Source organism: Thunnus albacares, chromosome 9, assembly GCF_914725855.1.
Source record: "Thunnus albacares chromosome 9, fThuAlb1.1, whole genome shotgun sequence".
Lineage (NCBI taxonomy): Eukaryota > Metazoa > Chordata > Actinopteri > Scombriformes > Scombridae > Thunnus > Thunnus albacares.
The window spans coordinates 8366401-8388365 of record NC_058114.1 but is presented as its reverse complement, the minus strand read 5'-3'; the positions used below and the strand labels follow the sequence as shown (position 1 = coordinate 8388365).

At 38.9% G+C, this 21965-nt stretch overlaps 1 protein-coding gene across 3 annotated transcripts in view; it reads left to right on the top strand.

Moving 5' to 3' along the window:
* Nucleotides 1-6129: 6129 nt before the first annotated feature.
* LOC122989199 (disks large homolog 1-like) overlaps nucleotides 6130-21965 on the top strand; it is a 118049-nt gene continuing 102213 nt past the window's right edge. Inside the window, exons 1-4 of one of the 3 annotated variants that reach the window (XM_044361912.1) lie at nucleotides 6130-6418; nucleotides 7825-7995; nucleotides 10583-11417; nucleotides 11992-12088. In XM_044361912.1, the coding sequence (XP_044217847.1) occupies nucleotides 6400-6418; nucleotides 7825-7995; nucleotides 10583-11417; nucleotides 11992-12088 (1122 nt within the window). In that variant the 5' untranslated portion in view covers nucleotides 6130-6399. The remainder of the gene's footprint in view (nucleotides 6419-7824; nucleotides 7996-10582; nucleotides 11418-11991; nucleotides 12089-21965) is intronic. The other 2 variants (XM_044361908.1, XM_044361909.1) reach the window with 2 other exon arrangements.

Below are 21965 nucleotides of genomic sequence, written 5' to 3'. Positions count from 1 at the left end.
GTGGAAATAAAGGAAAAGAGGGAGAAAAGAGAAAATGGACAGGTAAAAGGAGGAGAAAGGGGTGAAGGAGGGGAGCAAGAAGAGAGAAAAACAATGAAAAAAGAAAAATGGATGAGTGATAGAGAGAAAAAGAAACAGAAATGAAGCAAGAGATATAGGAAGGGAGGGATGAAGATCACCTCAGCAGGTCTGTGGGAGATTAGGGTTTCCTCTGTGGATTAAATTCAGCCGAGGCTCTCATCATCTCAGCAGATGCTCTTTTGTCTCTTCATCCATTAGTCTAACAGCCAGACTCTTCTTCATCCCTCTTTATCCATCCATCTCACCTATTCTTTACATTTATTTGAGCTGTGGATCACAGAGGGACAGCTAAGTTTGTCTAGCTGCCTCACAGTTTCTCCATCAAGGTAGAAAATCATGTCAGTAATTGTATTTCCGAATCTTGAGCTCAAAGAAACACTTTGGTCCATTATGATAAGCATGCAAAAAAAGTCCTACTTGATTTTGCATACAAGACCTGCAAGTGAAAAATTTGATCAATTATTAATTGGTGATAATTACTTGTGGACATTTTCTGTAAATTGAGCTGGAGCTTCCTCATGTGTGCACAGAACCCTAAACCAGTGATAATATGTATATGGACAGCTAGAAAATAACACAAACCATGACTATTTTTTGCTTGATTGATTACTAAGCATGTGTGAAAATGAAATTGCTTTTTTTCGCTTTAAACATATATATGTCAAACATACAAAACACAACAATCAAAAAGCAAAAACACTGAATAAAACAAACAAAAAACCCAAAGTAAAAGAAGAAAACTATTATATATATATATTGAAATGCAAATGTAAATTTTTCCATAGATAAGGAGCTTGAAAGTCCTTTTAGCCATTGATTCAAAAATGATTAGTACTTATTTTATAGATAATTAAGTAAATGTTGATATACAATGTTAATACTATACTATGAATAATTTGAGAGTGTCATTTTGGCCTGAGGAGGGATGAGTCTCTAAAAACTATAAAAGCCAAAATGTTGACATTTATGTCCAACATTTTCCCATTACTCTCAGTGTCAGTCTTTCTTCTCAAATTGCCAATATCTATTCTCTTTGGGAGCTAAATTAATTGCAAACATTTAAGTATGTGTAGGCAATAATAGCTACAGGTGGTTAAGTCCTATAACATAAAAAACATGGTGGAGGTGAAGAACATCACAACCTGTTATTTTTCTGCATCACCTGTTATCACTTTTAAATATCATGACCACTTACAATTTACTTACCCCTGGCAAAAAGAGAAGTGTCGTCATTCAAATCATCATCCATTTAAAACAAAAAAACATTGTCTGTAGTCAGTTTAACCCCATGGCTAAGGTACACTGTAAGTTACTTCACAGAAATTTACCGTATTATTTTACAGTTTTTTTTTTCTACATTAAATGTATTAACATTAAATTTTGTACAGAATTATTCAATTGCTTAATGGTCTTGAATGTTAAATTACATTGAATTCTATGTAAAAATACAGAAAATACACATCCTATTACTGAATGTAAAATTAAGGCAACTTTCTGTTTTTTGCAGCAAAATTTTAAATTTAATGTAAAAAAATGCAAAAATAAATAAATAAATAAATAGTTAAAAAAATGGTAAAAAGTCTGGCAGCAAAAGTTGCCAAACACTTACCATCAAATAATGGTAAAAAAAAACAACCTTTAGTTATTCTACAGAGAATTGAAAAAAAAAAAAAAAAAAAAATTTATCATAGACATTATCTGCATTTTTACAGTCCAACTGTTGTAAAATAAAAATTTTAAAACATTATAAAATATTGCTAGAATGTTAAACAAATGTATAAGTCTGCGCAAAAAAATGAAAAACATTGAAGAAATACCTTAAAATTACCTACTTTAAATAAAGGCTTGTTTTATACAGTATTCTTTTGTAAATTCATAGAATTATCCAATTCATCCTTAAGACTGCCCCATCAAAGCACAGATTTCTGGATGTAAAACACAAAAAAAAATATGTAAGATTATATTCAAATTATCCTCCTTTAACACCCATTAATGATATCTTGAGAGCTTTAGGCTTTAATTGTATGTGATTATCTCATCTATTTACAATTAATTCCTGGTATATATTGGTTTTATACCGTACAAAAAATAGGATCATGTGAAAATGGCTTACAAAAACATAATTTTAATAATCATTACCATATATATATGTATATATATATAGGTATCCATATTATGCTGTCTTTCCTGTCTGTGCTGTACTTTTACATTTGAGAATTAAAATATATTTTGCTGATGACGCTTCTGTGCTTCTACTTAGGTGAGATTTTGAAGGCAGGACTCTGAGCACTTCTTCTACCACTGCTAATTACTAACCACAGTATATTATCTATACGACTTTATTGTGGTAGGCCTATATGTATCACTGCATCTTAATAAGGTAGGTATCCATATTATGCTGTCTTTCCTGTCTGTGCTGTACCATTCCCTGATGTACTTCTGGCATCAGTGCCCTCTGTGGAACAACCCTGCTTACTGTGGTACAGGCCGACAATTAACAATAGAGGCTAATAGTACACACAAACACACACACACACACATTGATGAAAACAGAGTGATGTCTCTTTGTTCCCTTTCCTCTTTACTCTGTCTTTCACGCACTTGTTTGGACAAAATGATACTTCTGTGTGCTGACTGACCAACCCACTTACACAATTGTGCATAAATTTCTCCCCACGCTGACTCATATATGCTGGCATCAGTGTGTTTGACCACTTGTGTGCCTGTGTAAGAGATACAGAGAGAGAGTTCTGTAAACCCATCAAAGCAGTCGATAAGCTCTTGTGACCTGATCAATAACAATACCAGAGACTAAGTCCCATGACCTGCATTCAGCTGCTGCCTATGTATGTGTGTGTGTGTGGTGAGTGTGTTTGTGTGTGTGTGTGTGTGTGTGTGTGTCTGTGTGTATGACGCTGATGAAGTGTCCCTACAATTGCTCCAGTGTCCACAGGCAGACACAGACACAGAGTATATTGTGTACAAAATGTCGGACTGACGTGTGTCCTGCAGCAACTTTGCATTTCTAATTGTTTCATCTTTTATCAGAATTTATGTTTTTTGACCATGAGACTAATTTATCATAAAATGTCAAATGTGTCAGTGAGACAGAAGAAAGTAAACCCCAGCATTTAGGGAAATCCACTTGTTTGCTGTCTTTTCCAGAGTTGTATGAGAAGATCAATACCAATTTCCTCTCTGTGTGTCCAGTGCACAGATACGGCTGGGATGCATTTAGCCTAGCTTAGCACAAGGACTGGAAGTAGAGGGAAACAGTTAGCCAAGCTCCATCAAAAGTATAACAGTCTGACTTCAAACAAATCCAAAGATACCTTACAGTTTAAAGGTTAGGTTAACAATTTTTCAAGTGTGTTTTAAAAGAACAGTCACGGCGCTGTGAACGCTGAAAGAGGTTTTCCTCGCTGTAATCATTCCTCCTGTTCATACTGGCTATTAAAATATCCCCTTTGAATGTAGTTTCATTGTAAGTGATGTGGGCCAAAATCCACAGTGTGTCCACACATTTTGTGCAAAAATGCATTTATTTGAAGCAGTCTGAGTTAGTCATATCAAGTGGATATCTGCCACATTTACAGTGCCTTTAGCATAAAATTCCATCTTTGTGTTTCCTTGGACAGTGTTTCCCTGTTGAGCTGTGGTGGAAGTATAGTAACAAAAAGAGGGACTTTGGCATTAAAAAGACTGTAACGTTGAAAGATTGATTTAACTCATTTTAACAGCTGAAGCTTCATAGTACTTTCAGATAAACTATTAAATACATTTTTGCACAGGAAGGAGGCTTGCGGATATTGCTCCCCGTCACTCATCACATTACGAAGGGATCTTCTAATGGTCAGTATGAACAGAGGAGGAATGATTATGGCAAGAACAACCTATTTCAGTGTTCATTTGGGCACCTGTATTGTTTTAAGATAAACTTGAAAAATTGTGAACCTGTCCTTTAAGAAGCAGTTAGCCTATGCATTGGTGCTGTTTTTTTTTCATCTTCTGCAAGCAGCATGTAAGCTATTCAGTTTTGCACACTGCTGAACAAAATCCTGGTGATGCTTGGATGTAGCCCTTGACTAGCTTATTAGCAAATAAGACACAATTATGTAAAGAAGACAGTTTTGGAGTTGTTGGAAAGCACATTTTTTTCATTTTGTGTGTTAAGCTTGGCTAAACACACCGTGGATCTACATCTGTTTTGAATGCACAAAGAAGAAATCACATTAATCTTCTTGACTGTGCGGTGGTAAGATGGCAAACAATGCTTGCAAAATATTAAAATGTTGGTCAAATAACTGCTGGCAGACAAAACATTATACAAACTTTTACTAGCCTCTCTCAATAGGCCAAATAGTTATTGTTTTTATATGATCTTCCGTAACTTTGATAGATTAGATGAAAATATGGTATGTTAAGAATTTATTTCGTGTGGGCAATAACAGCAACCTAATAAGCAGCACACTCATCCTGTGGAAACACAAAAAGATATATTTAAACATGATGACAAATAGTTTCTGTCGTTACATAATGATAGTTGCCCTAAGTATCACTAACAGTCAGTGTGCATGTAATTTGCTAGCAAAGAGCAGCTGATACCAACAAATCATTGTTTTAATGTCAGATTAGTGACAAATATACTATTTTACAAACAACAGGCAGCGATGTCAAAGTTTCATTAAGTGATTTTAGACTAAAGGGCAGAAAGACAAAAGTCAAGATAAACTTCATTTAGCTTATCAAGTTATTATGGAAAATGTTTTGGAAATAAGCTTCCTGCTACATTTAATGTTAGACCTCTTTCTGGCTACTTGTAATTGGGTTCAGTAGTTGTCACATATTAGCTGAGGTTTGGTCTGTCAATTCCTGAGACATCTGGATCTCTTTGGCTTTGTAAATGTTCAACTTTCTTCATCAGCCACTCGTTTAATTATTGTTTTGTTTTTGCCAGTCTAGATAACCAAAAATGTGGTATTGGCAGTAGCCTCTCACATGATATTCATTATTCATTTAAAATACTATTTGTTTGTCCTCTTTAATATGTCAAAGGCAAAATTATTGTCTGTTCTGTTTATCTTTATTTTTAGGAGCCAATGACTTTCTTGGAAAAGTTTCACCAAACTATGTGTTAGCACAAAACACCAGCCCAAATATTTGGGGAGTTTGTGATATTTTCTGCACTAAAAGCAAAGGTTAATGTTGTATACTTCTTTAAAAGGTGTTGTTTTGGTTAAACTAGGCCCTGGTACTGTACATAACGTGGATCCAGGCTGAGGGAAAGGGCCAAGCCTGGGATAGTGCAGCTTTAATCTACTCTACACAATGTACTGTTTACCATGACAAAGCCACCAAACTCACCCAGAGATGGGCTTGCATGGACTCGCGGTGAGATTACACCTGTGACATTTCAACTGGATTCCTTGAGTGAGTATTTGTAGGCATGAATGTAGACACCATAAATAGACGTCAGCATTCACACTTCATAGAACAACGTATTTGTTATGTTTTTATTTATTTTGCTATCATTTTACAGTAATGTCCTATAGGAGCAATGGAGGGGATGTTACAGCATATACAACTAACTCTAGTGTATAATCACAATCTGTTAACCCAAATAAATCTATACTGAAGAGCTGAGTGGATTAGATGTGGATCCTACAGGCACTGGAATAGACCAGGCTACACAATATAGCTGTTTAACATGACAATGCCAACACAAACACACACACACGCACACACACTCACACACAAGCTGCTTATGAAGAGCCTCTCAAACCTGCTTTAATAGTATTTTGAGGTGAGTGCATGAATGTGTGTGTGTGTGTGTGTGTGTTTAGAGATTTCCCATGTGTGAATGTGTGTGTTTTCATCACACAGGACCGCCTAAAGAACCGGTCGGACAGCGTTTTGAGTCACCTGAATGTAGAAATGGAGAACTAGTTTTTCACACACACACCCACACACACACACACACACACACGCGGAGAAGTGAATTAAAGTGAAAGACAAGGAAACAAACTACACCTCCGGGTTCCAAGTCCACCGTCTGATATCAACGGTTGGTTTCTTTTTTACTGCGCCGCTGCCCGCTGGGACGGTTAACTCGGACTTTGAAAAAAAAAACCAAAACCATTTTGTTAAAGTTTTTCTGTTTCGCTGAAAAGACAGGCTGGTAGACTTGTCGTGGTGTCAGTGTGGTGTCCTAGTTTGGAGGAGGCGGGCTGTCCCGGGACAAACGCACACATCTGTAATAACAGATAACAGACTGTCACACAGACACAAGCCCCGGGGTGGAGGACTGTGAGGGTCACCATGCCTGTGCGACAGAAAGGTAAATTAAATGTTTTTGGGTTTGTTTGTTGTTGTTTTTTTGATATTTCTTCGCATCTCTGTAACATATCTGTGTTTATGTAAAGACACATCATCGAAGAAAATCAGTTTTAACTACTCTAAATTGTTCCGTTGATGTGTTGAAGTGTAGTTCAGCGAAGCTTGTCAGTTAACGACTGAACCAAACTTCTCTAAAACACCAGCAATTTAGCGTTAAATTGTTTATTGGTATACGTACAGAACTTGTAGATCATAATTTAAGAGATTTTACAAATTATTCAGACCTTGTGGTAAATTCGGTTTACAAGTAATCCACCAAACAGCACTTAAATAACAAAATTATTTTTTTTATCTGCTTTTACTAATTCACACAGTTGCTCGTGCATGTATAAATCAGCTAGAAGAGACATCTTGTGATTTTTTTCTACTTAAATGGTGCATACATGTAGTGGTGCAACTGAGTAGTGATGCAACATCAACATGCTCTGCCTCATACATATGTGGTTATATACAATATGCTGTAAAATGATTGGCATCATTTTGAATACCATTTGGTGAGAATGCGACATAAGGCTTAAACTGACACATTTCGTCTTGAGTTTGATGTTGAGCTGTCAGAGCTTCCGGTTTAATCAGCTGTTCAGAGTGCCATTGAGCCTGGAATGCCGCCTGCACCTTTCCATTACACCATAAACTCTGTTGCCCTTATGCTCTTCTGCATCAGAGCGACAGAAACCAGTAGTAATAGTAGTTGTTACCATTTCATACTATGCAGACACATACAGTAACTCATTTACAGCAATATCAATAATTTACAGCATTAACCAGAAGGAGCTACAATTCCCTTATAATTAAGAAGATTTAAAAATTAATTTATCTCCCAGGTTTTATTGCATATTATATTGTAGTAATATTACGTCAGGAGCTCAGGGTCATTTGCACCTTGATCCACCTTTCTAAAACAATCGATATTCTTGTAAAGTATTGAGTGAAGACCTTCTATACTTTTAATTTTTAACTGCTGTCAGATTTGCTATTAAACATGACTACAAAACATTGAAACATTCATAAGCTGTGAGAGAAAATGAAAGAAAACATTACTCAGACACTCTTAAGAACAGTTAAACATGTTAAAATCCTAATGACGGATTAATAACACCTGTTTCAACACTCACAATATGGAGTCATATGGTATTAATTTTTGTTTTATAAATGCAGCCCTGCTGAAGACCCTCAGAGTTTTAAACATATTAATCCTCAATTTAAAAAAAAGGTTTTTTTAATATCCAGTACCTAATCTCATTGCTTTATTTAAGAGTGCCTGGAGATTTTTGTTCTTCCTTCATCTTCCAGAGCAACATGTGGGAAAAAAGACTTTTGTTGTTTACTTGTATGTGTTGTGTTCAGACGCTCAGCGAGCCCTGGAGCTTCTCCAGCAGTACCGGGCCAAATTAGATCAGAGACAGCAGAGTCAGAACCGGTCCAAACAAGGCCCTGTGGAGGAAGACAGCCAGCTGCAACAGTCTCTGGACAGAGTCATCAATGTTTTCCAGAGCCAGCTCTTCAGCGCCCTGCTTGGTAAGAATATGTAGATTTTAAAGCCTTTTATTAGCTGACAAGCTCTTTGACTATACAACCATTGTTTGATGATGAGGATTTTACTATAAGACATAAAAATATTCCTGGGATGAGGTGTTGATTGTATTGCTCACAGTGTGAATATGGGTTAAAGATGTTGCTATAAAAATTAAGCTGTGCTTAAACTATTTACTGTTCTTATAATAAATGCATATTAAGGCAACTTCATCTTCACTCTCATGCCTTCATGCGCATATTTTCCTGCCCTAAGCCACATTTTATGTTACCATAGATCAAGAATGTAAATCATCATAGTTAAATTAAGGGTCACTTCACCCAAAGAACATATTTTCCGTCTTACCCCATTGATATTCTGCCATACGGAGTTTCAAAAATACAGATAATCCACATATTTTGCTGTAGGCAGTTGTCACTATTTTCTAGAGTAACTGGGACATATAACAGTTTTTCATGTCATTTTTGGATGCATTAGGCATCATAAACTAACTTCCTCTTCTGTATTGGGGAGTTGACAGAAAACTCATGACATTGCCACTGGTTTTTGTAATTGAGCTAAAACTGACCCTTTGAATGTGGTTCTTGTGTTGCTCTTTACAACAACAGCAGTGTGTAAAAGGTTAATGTAGGAATGCATGAAATCAGTAGGAAAACAGACTGTGTGTTTGACACTGTGTATGATGTGTTAAAGACAGGAATGTATGTGTTCATTCATTTTTGTCCAAATGAAGATGAGAAGGTTTGGCTGTATGACAGTAGGTTGCTAGGCCACAAGACAGAAAGCTGAACTGGTCAGAGAAGGAAGAATGTTTGCTTCATGTAACTGGCAGCACTTGTTTTCATGGTGTTGACAAGATGTTTGAGCTGGTTTATCACATGACTGTTCACCAGAAAATGAGGGTCAGAACCCACATATGTAGGCGTGACGTGGCCTGTCACAGAAACACAGATCTCTTTGTAGAAAGCAGGCACAAATATAGAAAATATATAGCATATATACATCCCTTGCAAGAGATAACAGTCTGTGTCTAACTGAGCTTATTTGAGGAAAAACGCCAGGCACATGTGTGTCTGTTTGGTTATGTGCATGACGACAAACTGGTTCTTAGTCCCTGGTCCTACCTGCTTCGCGCCACGCCCACACTTTCAACTCTGATAGTAACACCCCTTTCTCTGTTTTGTGTGTGTGAATGTGTTGTTCACTTAACTTGCCACTGAGTTCCTGTTTTGTACATTTTTACCTTTGACCAACCTTTTCTTCCCTTTATTGATGCAATAAACTTCTTCTATTATGTAATATGTTTGAATATACTGTATGCTCATAGCTATGTGTGTATGTTATTGTAATGTGTAATTCCTGTCCTTGATGCCTGTTTGATGGTCATTTTCATGCGTTATATTGACAAATTCTCTGTGTTCTTTTCCTTTTCTTCTCCACCATGTCTTTATTTTTCCTGTCCTCTTCCCTCTTTATTTCTTACTCTTAATATTCTCTTAAATGACCATTGAACCTCTCTAATTTGACAACCTTAGCTCCTCTGATTACAACAGTCACTCTGATACATACTGTCAGAGCTTACTTCTAAAGAGGGAAATGACAGTGGAAATACTGAGCTATTCCTCTCTTTTAGCTGGGGATCCCTGGATATTAGCTGTTGTTCTATTTAACTAATGTAGCAGTATCCTCGTGCTGCCACTAGATGCCACCAGTGTATAAACTGGGATTTTAAATTGTGCATACTGGCCATCATATGCACAGAGAACAGAACAGAATAGAATAGAGAGAGATAAAGGTACATTGGGTTTCTCTCCATATGTACCCAGCTATCCTGGAGGTACAAAACATTAAGACTTTCTGTGATGCTTCATTTTGCTTGCATCTGTAATGTATACAGTAGCAATGAAGAGTGTCTATTGTATTTGGAGCAGCTATATACAGTAAAGCTACAACTGATGGTTATTTTCATCATTGATTAATCAGCCAATTATTTTTTAAAGTGTTTTGTCCAACTGCCCAAAACCCAAATATATTCAGTTTACAATTATGCAAAACAAAGAAAAGCAGCAAATTTTCACATTGAAAATCTGGAACCAGAGTATGTTCGCAGTTTTTGTTGTTAGTAAAATTGTTAAAAAGCAGGAAAAAGCGTCACACACTCTGGCTCCATATGTATTTCTCTTTTATTTGGATGACGTTTTGGCCCTTAGGCCTTCTTCAAGATCAACAATTATTAATTGTTGATAAAAGAGAAACACATATGGAGCCAGAGTATGTGACTTTTTTCCTGCTTTGGAGTCTGCTTCCAGTTATCAGCACCTCACTACAACCCTTGGTGTGCGTTACTTTTCCACTATATAGTAAGTAAAATTGTTGTCAGTAATTTTCTGTCGATCGACCATTTATTAATTTACTAATTATTTCATATCTCATCTCTAAGATCCATGTCATTTTAAAACCTTTTTTTAGTACATTAATTTATCCATTCCTTCAATGAGTCACTTCATTTACCAATCCACTGAACCCTTCAGTCACTCGTCATGGGTCTAATCTCTCTTTGTTTCCATCCAGACATCCAGGAGTACTACGAGTTGACTCTCCTTGCCGACAGCAAGTGTTCTGTGGACCAGATCGACAGTCCAGCGAACCTCCCTGCCTCCTGCAACCTGCCAGCAGAGCCCACAGTCCAGTCACAGCCCACTTCTGGTCTACTAAGCCCTCAGGATTCTGTGGAATCATCCCAGCCCAAATCTCCAACCCCCAAACGCAGGTCAATCAAGTACCCTGCTCCTCCAGTCCCATCCGGAACACCCACATCAAAGCCATCTTCCCCTAAAACGCAGTCCAGTACGCCTCAGTCACAGCCAGGCAAAGTCAAGTACCGTGCCCCTCCTCCTCCTGTCCAGCCTGGGGCTTCCAAATCCATGGCAGTGGAGACTACTGAGCCCTCTTCTCCCTCTGCTGCCACATCTGTGGGAGTCACAGTGAATGGTATAGAAACCTCGTCCATAAAAACGCCAACTCAAGTATCACTAAATGGAACAAAGCCACATCTTGCTGCCACCAACTCTAGTGTTTCTTTAGAAAGCACTATTACCTCTGCCGGTCTACAAACCGATCCTGCCTCTGCTGACCTCAACCTGGTGACTGTCTCAGCCCTTGTCTCCAGCACCATCCAAGGCCTTGTGTCTCCAACCACTCTAGACAAACTCACGCCAACCATCACCACTCCTAGTGCCAGCCCAGGTCCCAACAGAGTCACAGATGCTGCTATTATCAAGGACCCAGGCGTAGACAAAGTCACTCCCAGCCATAGTCCAACTAGCCCCAACCAGGAAAAATCTACCTTTGGCAGCCGTAGCCCCACAGGTCCTCCAGGGCCACTGAACAAAGGACCTCTTCTCAGGTAAATTAAAAATTTCATTTTACAGTATTTAGTGCAACCTTTGGCAACATAAGCACTTTCAATCTCTTTCAATCAATTGATAAAAGATGTTCTGAAAGTTCAGAGCAAAATACTGTGAGCAAATAACACCAAACATGTGGACAAAAGAATCAGTTGTAGTAGTTATTGCTGCTCAAGCAAACTAATTTCTTTTATCTATTCCCACCAGAAATCAAAACAATTTCAGGAAAAACTTAATTAATCTGAGATGTATTGTCAGGAGAGCAAAACTAATAGCATTCTGGATATGGGATAATTCAACTCTTTAAGTTTTTGTTCAGTCAGTAAAAATGTCTCATCATTTTAAATTTGAGAAATCATGTAAAGACAAAATTATAAAATGAGTTTAGTTCCATGGTTTGTTTAATGGAAATGTATGTATATCACATTGGTTTGGTGAGGTATTGTTAAATAAAACAACACTGCAGGTTTTTTTGGGGGGGTCCACTGAATTCAGGTGTAGATGACACAATAATAACTGACAGTTTTCAGAGTTCACCTCCAGACAACCTCTCTCCCTGATCTCTGTTCCTAGTCCAACCAGCCCTGGGCCAATAAAGGTCACCTCTGCTAGCCCTACTCATGGTCCAGCCAGCCCCAGGCCAGCTACAAGCCCATTGACCCCCAACAAGGTAAGACATCTCTGGTTGTTTTATATTAATGCCTGAGGAAACCTGCTGGAAATCTCTCAACAGTTAATAGCAGTTGATAGCAGTCAGACAGGGGCATTGTCTGAAGGTGGCTGGTCTCAGTTGTTGGGTGGCAACCTTGAGGTTACAGTAGGGCTGGATAAAACAAAGATTCTGAGAGAGATGCTGGTGGTCTTGGAGGAACTATTTTGTGTATGTGTTTGTGTGTCATTTCCAAGAGCCTAGGAGAGCTTGTCAGGTATGCTGATCCACTGTATAAGGCTCACATTGTTGATGTTTATGAGATCAGGTGGACGAAAGTTCAAAGTACATTTCGTGGTCTTGATAACCTCATCATATTCAAGTTTTTCATTGTTATAATATCAGGTTTTATATAAATATATAGTGTTTGCCAGTGGTGTTACAACAATAACTAAAATCTTTTGTACAAATATTTTTTTTCTTTTATTAGAGCTAGGATTTAATAAATGTTTTTTCTCCTCCTCAGCATTTTTGACTAGATTTTCTCGATTCTGTATGGTTTTACTCAAATTTTGTTTTAGCTCCCGTGGTTTTTTCACTCTTTTACACCATGTTTTGTTTTTTTCCCCCTGCCTGTGCACAGTTTGTGATTTGTCATTTGCATAACACTGTCTTGTACAGAAGAATTGTTGTCATCTAAGCAGTAGGTGATTTGTTATGTTTTAACAGGGGGGATGGCCCGATGGGAGCACCCCCTGCCCCCACACCACTTACCTACACACCCATGTACACCTCCTAAAGGACATTGCTGTAAATAAACATGAAATATTTGCACCAATGAAATAACCAGCAAAGGGAGTGGAATCTATGAATAAAGAACAAGTTTGAGTTCTCTGTGAAAAACGTTATATGAGCATAGTACAAGATTCTGACTCCAATCCTCACTATCACTACTATCATTTAGCTGCTCATAACAGACTCCATATTAGCTCATAGTTGTACTTTTGCTGTTTGTTTTCACGTGCTCTTGCCTGGAGGTTTCTAGCCAAGACGTTGTTTTTCTGAAGCCAAGACTTCACATAATGTCTTGGGGAAAAACGTTTCACAGGAGGACCAACACATTTAATGAAAATCAAAGCTGATAATCTTTTGAGTTCCAGGGTGGCCCTCATTCCACTTATAATATTAATTTGGCTGAAGCCATGTTCGCATTCTGCAGTGGAGACGACAAATGTGTTGACTGCTTTTAACAGAGGCTTTAGCTCCTTTGGAGCCCTACTTTTCTCAACACTGGCTTTGACTGTTTCAATGTATTCCCTCATGCCTCTCTGTGCCTCTCGAACTCTCAAGTGTTAAGAAAATGCAGTGCTCCAGCACTTCTGCTTCAGCATATCCCACCCTGCACTCCTCTGGCCAATTAGAAGGCTGCAGGGTTTTGATATTGGTGAGGAACTGCTGATATTTATCTCTGTCATGCAGCTTGACTGGTAGACACCCCATTCTTTGCTCAAGACTTCCAGCCAGGGTATTAAAAACAACCCCTGGTTAATTGCACTGTCATGTCTCACATTTGTTTGTTCTAGTGAAACTGTTTTGAAGATATTTATCCCCACTGCCTGCTGTGCCTCCTGTGTCTTGAAACCCAGCGAGAAGGCTATGAATTTCAGTACTCGAATCTGTTGACTGAGTGATGTATCTACACTTTGAAGTGTCATACTTCTGTCTTGCAGAGAGAGGGAGAAATCAGACAGTTCTTACAAGGCATCAAACATGAGTCCTAAGTTGAGCACAAAGGTTGGACTATAGAGCCGATGGCATAAAACACGAAGAATGACCCTTTCTGTAGAGCTTTGGTTTGGGTCCACAACTGCTTATGAAAAGTGCTTTTATAGGACAGGGTACTATTGCCAGACAGCTGTCACAGTTCTGTAGCTGGAAGTTATCCATCTTCTGCTCAAAATTCGCCCCATGTTTTGACACTGCATTGAAAGTGTCTCATAACATGCAGTCAACTCTTTTCGGATTTTAGTAGAAGCATGATAGAGGCTGTACAGTTATGAAAGAAAGAATGAAATTTATTGAGACCTGCAGCCTCCTCAACAGCCTCTCCTACCCTCAACTTCAAGCGGTGGTTCATACAGTGCCAGATGAAAATGCCGGAAACTGGTTAACCACTCTGTTCACCACACCTGCCTTGCTTCCAAGCATGACTGGGACAGGGAGCTCTACAATATCCATAAAGAATGTCGGTGGCTCTTTGCTGTTGCCTACACATGCTCTGACATAGATTATTAATACTGATTTTTGGCTGATGTTGGTTGACTCATCAACCAGAATGGTAATCTTTGAATTGCTTTCTAGAACACTTGCAAATACTGACTTTCTCATTTCTGTTGCTATGTACTGGCTAATATTTGCACAAGATTTTTCTGAATGTAAAGTCCTTCCCATGTCCAATCCATTCAGGACTTGGATGCCTGTGTCTGTTTCTAGGTCAGTGTATGGCTGTCTGGATTTTGCAATTTTATAAACAGTTCTAAACACCCAGTCAGTGGTCAGAAACTGATCCCTCATCATCTCAGCAGTCAGGGTTTCCACTGTTTTCTCTTTCGCCCTTTCCACTGTTTTCTCAGCTGCCTCGTGAAAGTCTGAGGTTCTGTGGCAATGTATTTTCTTATGGAGAGACTGTTGCTGTTCACTTTTTGTTATCCCTGATGCAACCACCTTTACCTTGATCCACTCCTCTGCAACATGCTTGTGTTTTCCACCCATCTCTGGTCCAGCAGCATACATCTTTTTGCAGAATATACAAGCCATGGATATAGCTCCTTCTTCTCCTTTGCTTGCTTTTTTGTCCAGCATTCTGGCATTTCTTCCTGATCCTTTTCAGAATCCGGCCTGCTTGAACTTCCTGATTTATCATCTCTTTCTGGCCTTTCTGGCTGTTGAACTACCTGCTCTCTCTCCTCCACCTTGTTGCCCTGCTCCTGCCACTATCTGCCTCTGTTGATTCTCTACAAAAGTAATGACATGAACTTCAATGAAATTGCTTATTTTCTGCAACCCTTTTGTGTGAACAATACCAGTGGATTCTGTGTCAACTCAAAGGTGAACTTAACAAATGTATGTCCTCTCTGACTGCTCCTACTGCCTCCTCTCTCTTCCTCCCTTTCCCCTCTATCCACACACGAAGGAAGAGGAAGGAGGGTGGAGGGGGGAGGAGGGATTACTTGTGCATGTTACTTTTTTTCAGAGGGTAGCCTATATTTTGCTAGCCTATATTATTTTTAGGGGCATTTACTAAACTCTGAAATAATATATAATTATTACATTATATTGTCAAATAAACACTCAATTTGCAGCACAAATATATGTTTTATTTGAAAAATAACAAGTGAGAATTGCCAAAAAAAAAAAAGTTTATGAGCATTCAAGGGCACTTTTGCTTCAAGCTCTGTTAATTTCTGACCCAGCCTCTGCATGCTGCTGCCGCACTTTCTCTTTCCCCCATCTGCTGTTGTGCTCCTCTACACGAAAGAGTAAGAGGGACCCACATCCGCCTGAACCTGCCTCTGTATGGCTATTTTATATTAGGACTGCAGGATTATCATATAGACGTAGCCTAATTCTTGATAACATAATTGCGATTACAATTTTGATTTCATAGAACTGCTCTATTCTTTCACTGGATGTGGAAATCATTTTGATCATGCTTATTTTTCAAAAACATACTGTAGTTTTGATGGCATAAACATAACCTCGATTTATGTAACTGTCCCCAGTCACATTACCTGCTCCAGTCCCAGGTTACACCAAACATCTATAGTAAAAACTATATCTGTAGTCATGACTTCCCTAAAATATTTTGTCACAGAGGTGGCTTCAGCAGCACTAAATGATCATAAAAAATATTAGAGAAATATTATAGGAGTATCACAGGCAGCTGTTTGCCTCTCTGATTCTCTCACTCTTCCACGACTACACGTTGCTACTTGTCTCTTTGATCATGAAGGTGACACAACTCTATATAGGAGTAGAGTATATAGGCTACAATGTCGTATAGAATAGTATTTATAGTAAATAGTGCAGAGAATATTATAGATCTGAGACAAAACTGACAGAAGGGCGGGACTGAGAGAAAAAGGCGCAATTCCAAATCCGTCTGCTACTTCAGCACCACGGACAGCACCGTGAATTTATCAATACACAGCACAGTTAGGCTGCTGATATTTCAGAGCCATGGTTGGGGCTAACTTGCACAAACCTCAGTCAGATAAAGGATCAATGAGTCAGGCAGACTAGACTAACATATTCAACTAAACATCCCCTCTGCCCCTGCATTCTCTCTGCTACTAGGGGATGGAGAGGGGGGATGACAGGTTAACAAGGGGGAGGCATTTTGGTCATTTTACTAACAAGGAGGATAGCATCCCCCTCACCCCTTCTTAAATCACCTACTGAATATGAGATAATATTTCATAGACGTATGACTCAAAATTGTGGTTTGAATTAGAGGTTTTCTTCTAGAATCATCCTGGATTTGTTTCTTTATGTCTAACATATCACCGCTCTTACATGGAAATGGATGTGATATAGGGCAAATATGTTTTTACTAGTGACAACCTGTCTGTTTTTGGAGGGCTGCTGGTGGCTGCAGATAGCAGAATTAGATGGACAGATCGTTTATGCAGGCTGGCTGTTTGAACATTGGCTTATATTGCATTACATAATATGACAAGAAGAATCAATTCAGTTTGGTAACATTTTATTGTCAAGAGGAGTCAGCGGAGTGAGCTTAGGGGTGGGCTCATACAACCGGTTTTGTCTTGTTGATTTTGTTGAAATATAATTTGAATGCTTTTGTGTAGTTTTCCTTGCCTTAATCCAGTAGTAATTTAAAACTGGGGTGGACAGTTTATCTTTCCAATATGGAATATCAATTTTTATTCATTTGTATTTGTAATGATATTATAGGGATTTTCTCCACTCGTGTTAGGTGACCAAAGTTAAAATTAATTGAAATACAATTTACAAAAAAACATTTTGCATGTTGTATTGTTAATCCTCCATCTTTGAATAGTTTCATGAACAGCTTTAATAGTCTTACAAGTGGCTGTAAGAGAAATTCAGTCTTGAGAAATAATAATGTTCATTAGCGCGACTCATTGCAGAGAGATAGACAACTTTCTGTTGGCAACAAAGAGCATCAGGAGAGAACCAACAATGAGTGCGGGGCCAGGGGAGGGTGGAGCTGGACAGAAGTAGAGTAGCACAAGAACAGAATCAAACTTAAAATGATGTCTCTATGTGTGAGTTTGTGTTATGCAGCAGTTTTGAGTTTGAGAGATACGCTCATCAAGCACTTAATTAGGAATACCAGTGCAATCTAATGCAATTCAATACAATAGCTCGGCCATAAATACGAAGCTTATACATTTTCAGTTTTTGTTGACATTGTCAGAAAAGTGATACTTCTCTTTGTTTATTATTGAGGCTGTAATGGGTGGTGGTGGTGTACTGGAGTGCATTAAAAGTAAAAAAGTGTGCTTACTATTTTGCCCCCCTCATGTATGTATGGTGTGGGCATAATATTAGGAACACATTTCAATATAATGCAGGTATGTGATTTTTCTAACTTTCCTATTTCTCTGCATTCTTCACTGTATGAAATGCAGAAGTATGTATGGTCTGGTATGGTACGGATAGTACAGTGTATTGTAATATTTTAAATCCCACATCACCTGTAGTGATGTTGTGCAAACCCTAAAAAAGCCTGACATCCTCAGTGAGTGAAATCCCATCTCTGTGTAAAGCTTCAGGCTCTAACTATGGAGCTCTAACTTCCACAGTCAAAGTTGAAAGTAGAGCATCCACTGCTATACTGCTGTTACTGTTCACTCAGTCTAACCCCCCCTCTCCTGCCAAACAGACACTGACCTGATAAAACAGCAGAGTGGTGTGTCTGTGTGTAGTATATGTATTTGTGTGTGTGTGTGCTTATGTCTGTGTATACTGGTCTGTCTGTTTGAGTATTTGCCTGTGCATCCATGTGTATGCATATCTGCACCTGTCTCTGCATGTTTGGCTGTCCGTTTTTTTGTGAGCTGAGTGCGTTCTGCATGTGTGCGGATACATATTCTGTGCTATGCACTTTTTGAGGTCAAAATGTGGCTACCAGCTGCCATAAAACGAAGACAGCAGCTGGAAAACAAGAGGGCGGGTGGAGGTATACCGGGACAGCTGCCATGTTTCCGAGTCAGCCTCTATTTCAGCGGAGAAGTCCTCTCTGGCTGCTCTGATGGAAGGACAGGTGGAGAGGACATGAGAAAGGGAGGAGAGAGAGATTGAGGAATGAAAGAAAAGGATGAGAAGGAGGAGACAGAGATGGACAGACAGCAGAAGGATGTCACCGACAGCAACAAGCGGCTAAATGGTGGTGGAATGGGAAAGTTGCAGCTGGGAGATGTTTTGGTGAAAGTTTGCCTGTTGGACTGTTGAGGATGGACTGCATCTGTATCCTCACTACCAAGGTGAGACACAGGAAGAAAGCAGATTAGAGTAGAGAAGTAGAGGTAATTCCTTTAATGTTATGTTGGAGTTTTGTCTGTGACATATGTGGTAAGCTTTGAATGTTCCAGATGTCCTAACATGATGTTTTTTTTAACCTGTCACACAGAGAGCATTATTTTAAGGGAAAATAACTGAGACCTGCAGTCCTTGGGGGGATTCCACTTAACACATCCAGATGAAGCATTGTATGATAAATTGCAGACTTAGTAAATGAAGGGCAACTAAGTGCACCTGCTCACAATTAGCCATGTGAAATTGGAGACAGATTTGCTTACTGTATGGATGGCTTGCTGTAATTTGCGAATGAACAGCTATAAGATGATATAAAGGAACAGACTGTGCTCTAGTGAAGTGACTCTAATGGGACTGCCGAGCTGTTGCTCAGCTGTTGGTCTGACAACATGTGACACCCGGAGAGACAGGAAATTGGGTTGATAGGACACACACTTCAGAAGACAAGCTATCTGACTGGCTGGCCAGTTGTGTATGTGACTGATTCACTGGCTGACTAGCTAGCCGACTGTCTCAAGGCAGGACGAAATACTTGGCTAAAAACTAGGCTGGCAAGATTAAACACATATACTATGCACATACTATATGTGCATGCACACACACATGAAAAAGCACATGGCCTATTTAAAAGCAGCAGTACTGAACTGTTATCCTTATGTTATCTTTTATGTTGAAGTGCAAATGCTACAAAGAGTAACACCACCTCAGGGAAATATTTGTGAATATTTTGAGATATTTGAGAGAGAAAACTGGTTGAATATTGTTGTAAGTCATTAGAACTTGGTTTATGTTCTCTTCTCCTCTCCTCTTTGTCACAGACTTTGTTCTTCCATATTAGACTAGACTAAACCACCTGATCCTGTATGATTAATTCTAGTATATCTTCCTGAGATTCTTGATGTTTTATGATAGTTAACAGAATAAAAAACACTGAATGCATGTTGGTTAAATCCAAGTTTAGGCTTGTTCATGGGAGAAGGCTCAGTTTGTTGCAGTCTGATCCTGTGATTCAGCCTTGATCTCGTTTTGACTCCAGACACTTGTTACTCTAAGTCAGTCTTTGACTTGTCTACTCAGATTAGTTGGTTCTTGATTAAGCCCTGATTTGAACCCTTTTGTCTTGAAGGATGAACACTTAACCAGTAGGTCACCCTGCCGTCTTATATACTGTCTTGCAGCCAGTCATGAGCTTGCTTAGAAGGAATTAGCTGTTAGGAGCATGACCTTCTGTTGTACTGCAAACACAATTCTAAGTTTGGAATTGGACAGACAATCAAATCCTCACTGGCATTAATAACCATTGTAAAGCTATAAGCTCTTCTCTGAATTCATAAAGATTAAGATAAAGATAAGACCTGAAGTTTTAGCCTAAGGTTTTAAGTGGTGAATGAAAGTGTTAAATGAATGACACACACTCACACGCTTAAGTCTGCAGTCTGTTGGCAAATATACAGGCAGACTGCAGGGATTCCATCTCACATTCATCTGGTTAATCTCATTTATCTCATTAAGATAATGGATTAAAAACAGAGGGTGTTCCTTGAGCTCAAGGCTGCTAGATTACCGCTGGAGAATGTATCAGTACATCATCTCTCATCCAGCTTGATTAATTTCTTTTTCCGATCTCTGTCTCAAAACCTGTCTTTTTGGATAACAGAATAACATAGACAAGACTAGTTTTACTGAATAACTGGACATCCGGTCATCCAGTCAGAAATGGATCAAATTAGAAAGTGCAGGCCAATCAAACAGTTTGCCAGCACATATAATCACAATATAAATGTCAAAATTGAAGATTACAGTATAGTAAAGTATATGGTAAGAGTACAGTATAGTACTCATGGATGGGAAATAAAGCAATTTGGGGCGTGTAATAGAGACAAAGTGATGTCTGCAGCAATGTGTGCACTACTGTCAGAATCCCTTTTGTTGAAAGGGACATCTTTTCTTCATTAAATCCTCAAAGCAATGTGTATCAGTCCTCAAACATCTACCAAATGTACAATATTTGTATTTATGCTTGAGGAGATTTTTGTCAAACATGATGAATGTGGATTTCACTTTCTATCAATACTCTCCTCTCTATCTTTCCCAATCCTCCTTTCCTCTCTAATATATCCAGTCTTAAATCCCACCCTGGTTTTATCAGTCTGTGATTGTTGTGTGGACTTAGTGAGTGTCACTGGCCTCCCGTGCTCCAAGAGAGCAAGAGTCTCTCCTAAGAGGCTTACCTTAGGCTGCTAATAGACTTTACAGAGGTGGAGCTATTTTAGGATGGACAAAGACAAGGAAAGAGAGAAAAAAAATGAGAGAGACACACAAAGACCGAGGGAAAGAGACAGCGCAAGTCTGTAAACGAGTGCATGAGCATTTAAGTTCCTGGCATACCGAGCTTTGGTGAGTTATTTTTCTCGCTTTTGCCTGAGAACGCACAGCAACATCATTCCACCGATCCATCCATCTGTGCAACTGCCCAGCTGGCATTGTGATGTAACTGTGAGGAGGGGTCACGGCTGACAAATTAATCAACGGAGAGGGCATGAGAGGAGGCGAGGAGGAGGAGAACTTTCCAAGCAGCCGTAGGACTATTGAGCCTAGGGCTATGCATCTGCAGTAGGACTAACTCTGCGATGTAGAACGGCTGTCACAAGTTAGCTCACTTGACGAGACCCTCTTCAAAAGGTTTAACGTCCTCTCGGCTCTGTAGGATCCACACGTGTTGTAAAGAATTGGAGCAAGTCTGTAGATGTTTGGATAGCCCTGCCTGTAGTAGGGCTGACACCTACTGGGCCAGCACAAGGGCTACATGTGAAGATGGACCATCGCAACTCTGTGTCCTCAATCAATGTAATGTATCTTTACTTATTTTATATACTATTGTTTTATGTGTGGTTCACTCAGAAAAATGTTCTGAGTCTTGTATTGTAATTAGTGTAGAGAGTAGCAAGGGCAACAGAGGTTAAGTCAACTTAATGAATGAGTAAGTAATGAATGACCCACAGACCATTACTTGTGTAACGTGTGTTATATGTGAAACCGTATGCATTTTAGTACATTTTTTTGTTAGCCTTGTATTTTTGCATTCAAGATTTGGGGTGTTTTAAAGTTTGTTTTAGAGGTGCAGTGTGTAGAATTTAGTGGAATCTAGTGGAATAGACTTGGCAGAAATGGAATATGATATTCTTAATTATGTTTTAATTAGTATATAATCCTATGAAAATAAGAATTGTTGTGTTTTTGTTACCTTAGAATGAGCCCCTTATATGTACACAGGGAGCTGGTCCTCCTCCACAGAGCCCGTCATGTTGTACCATCA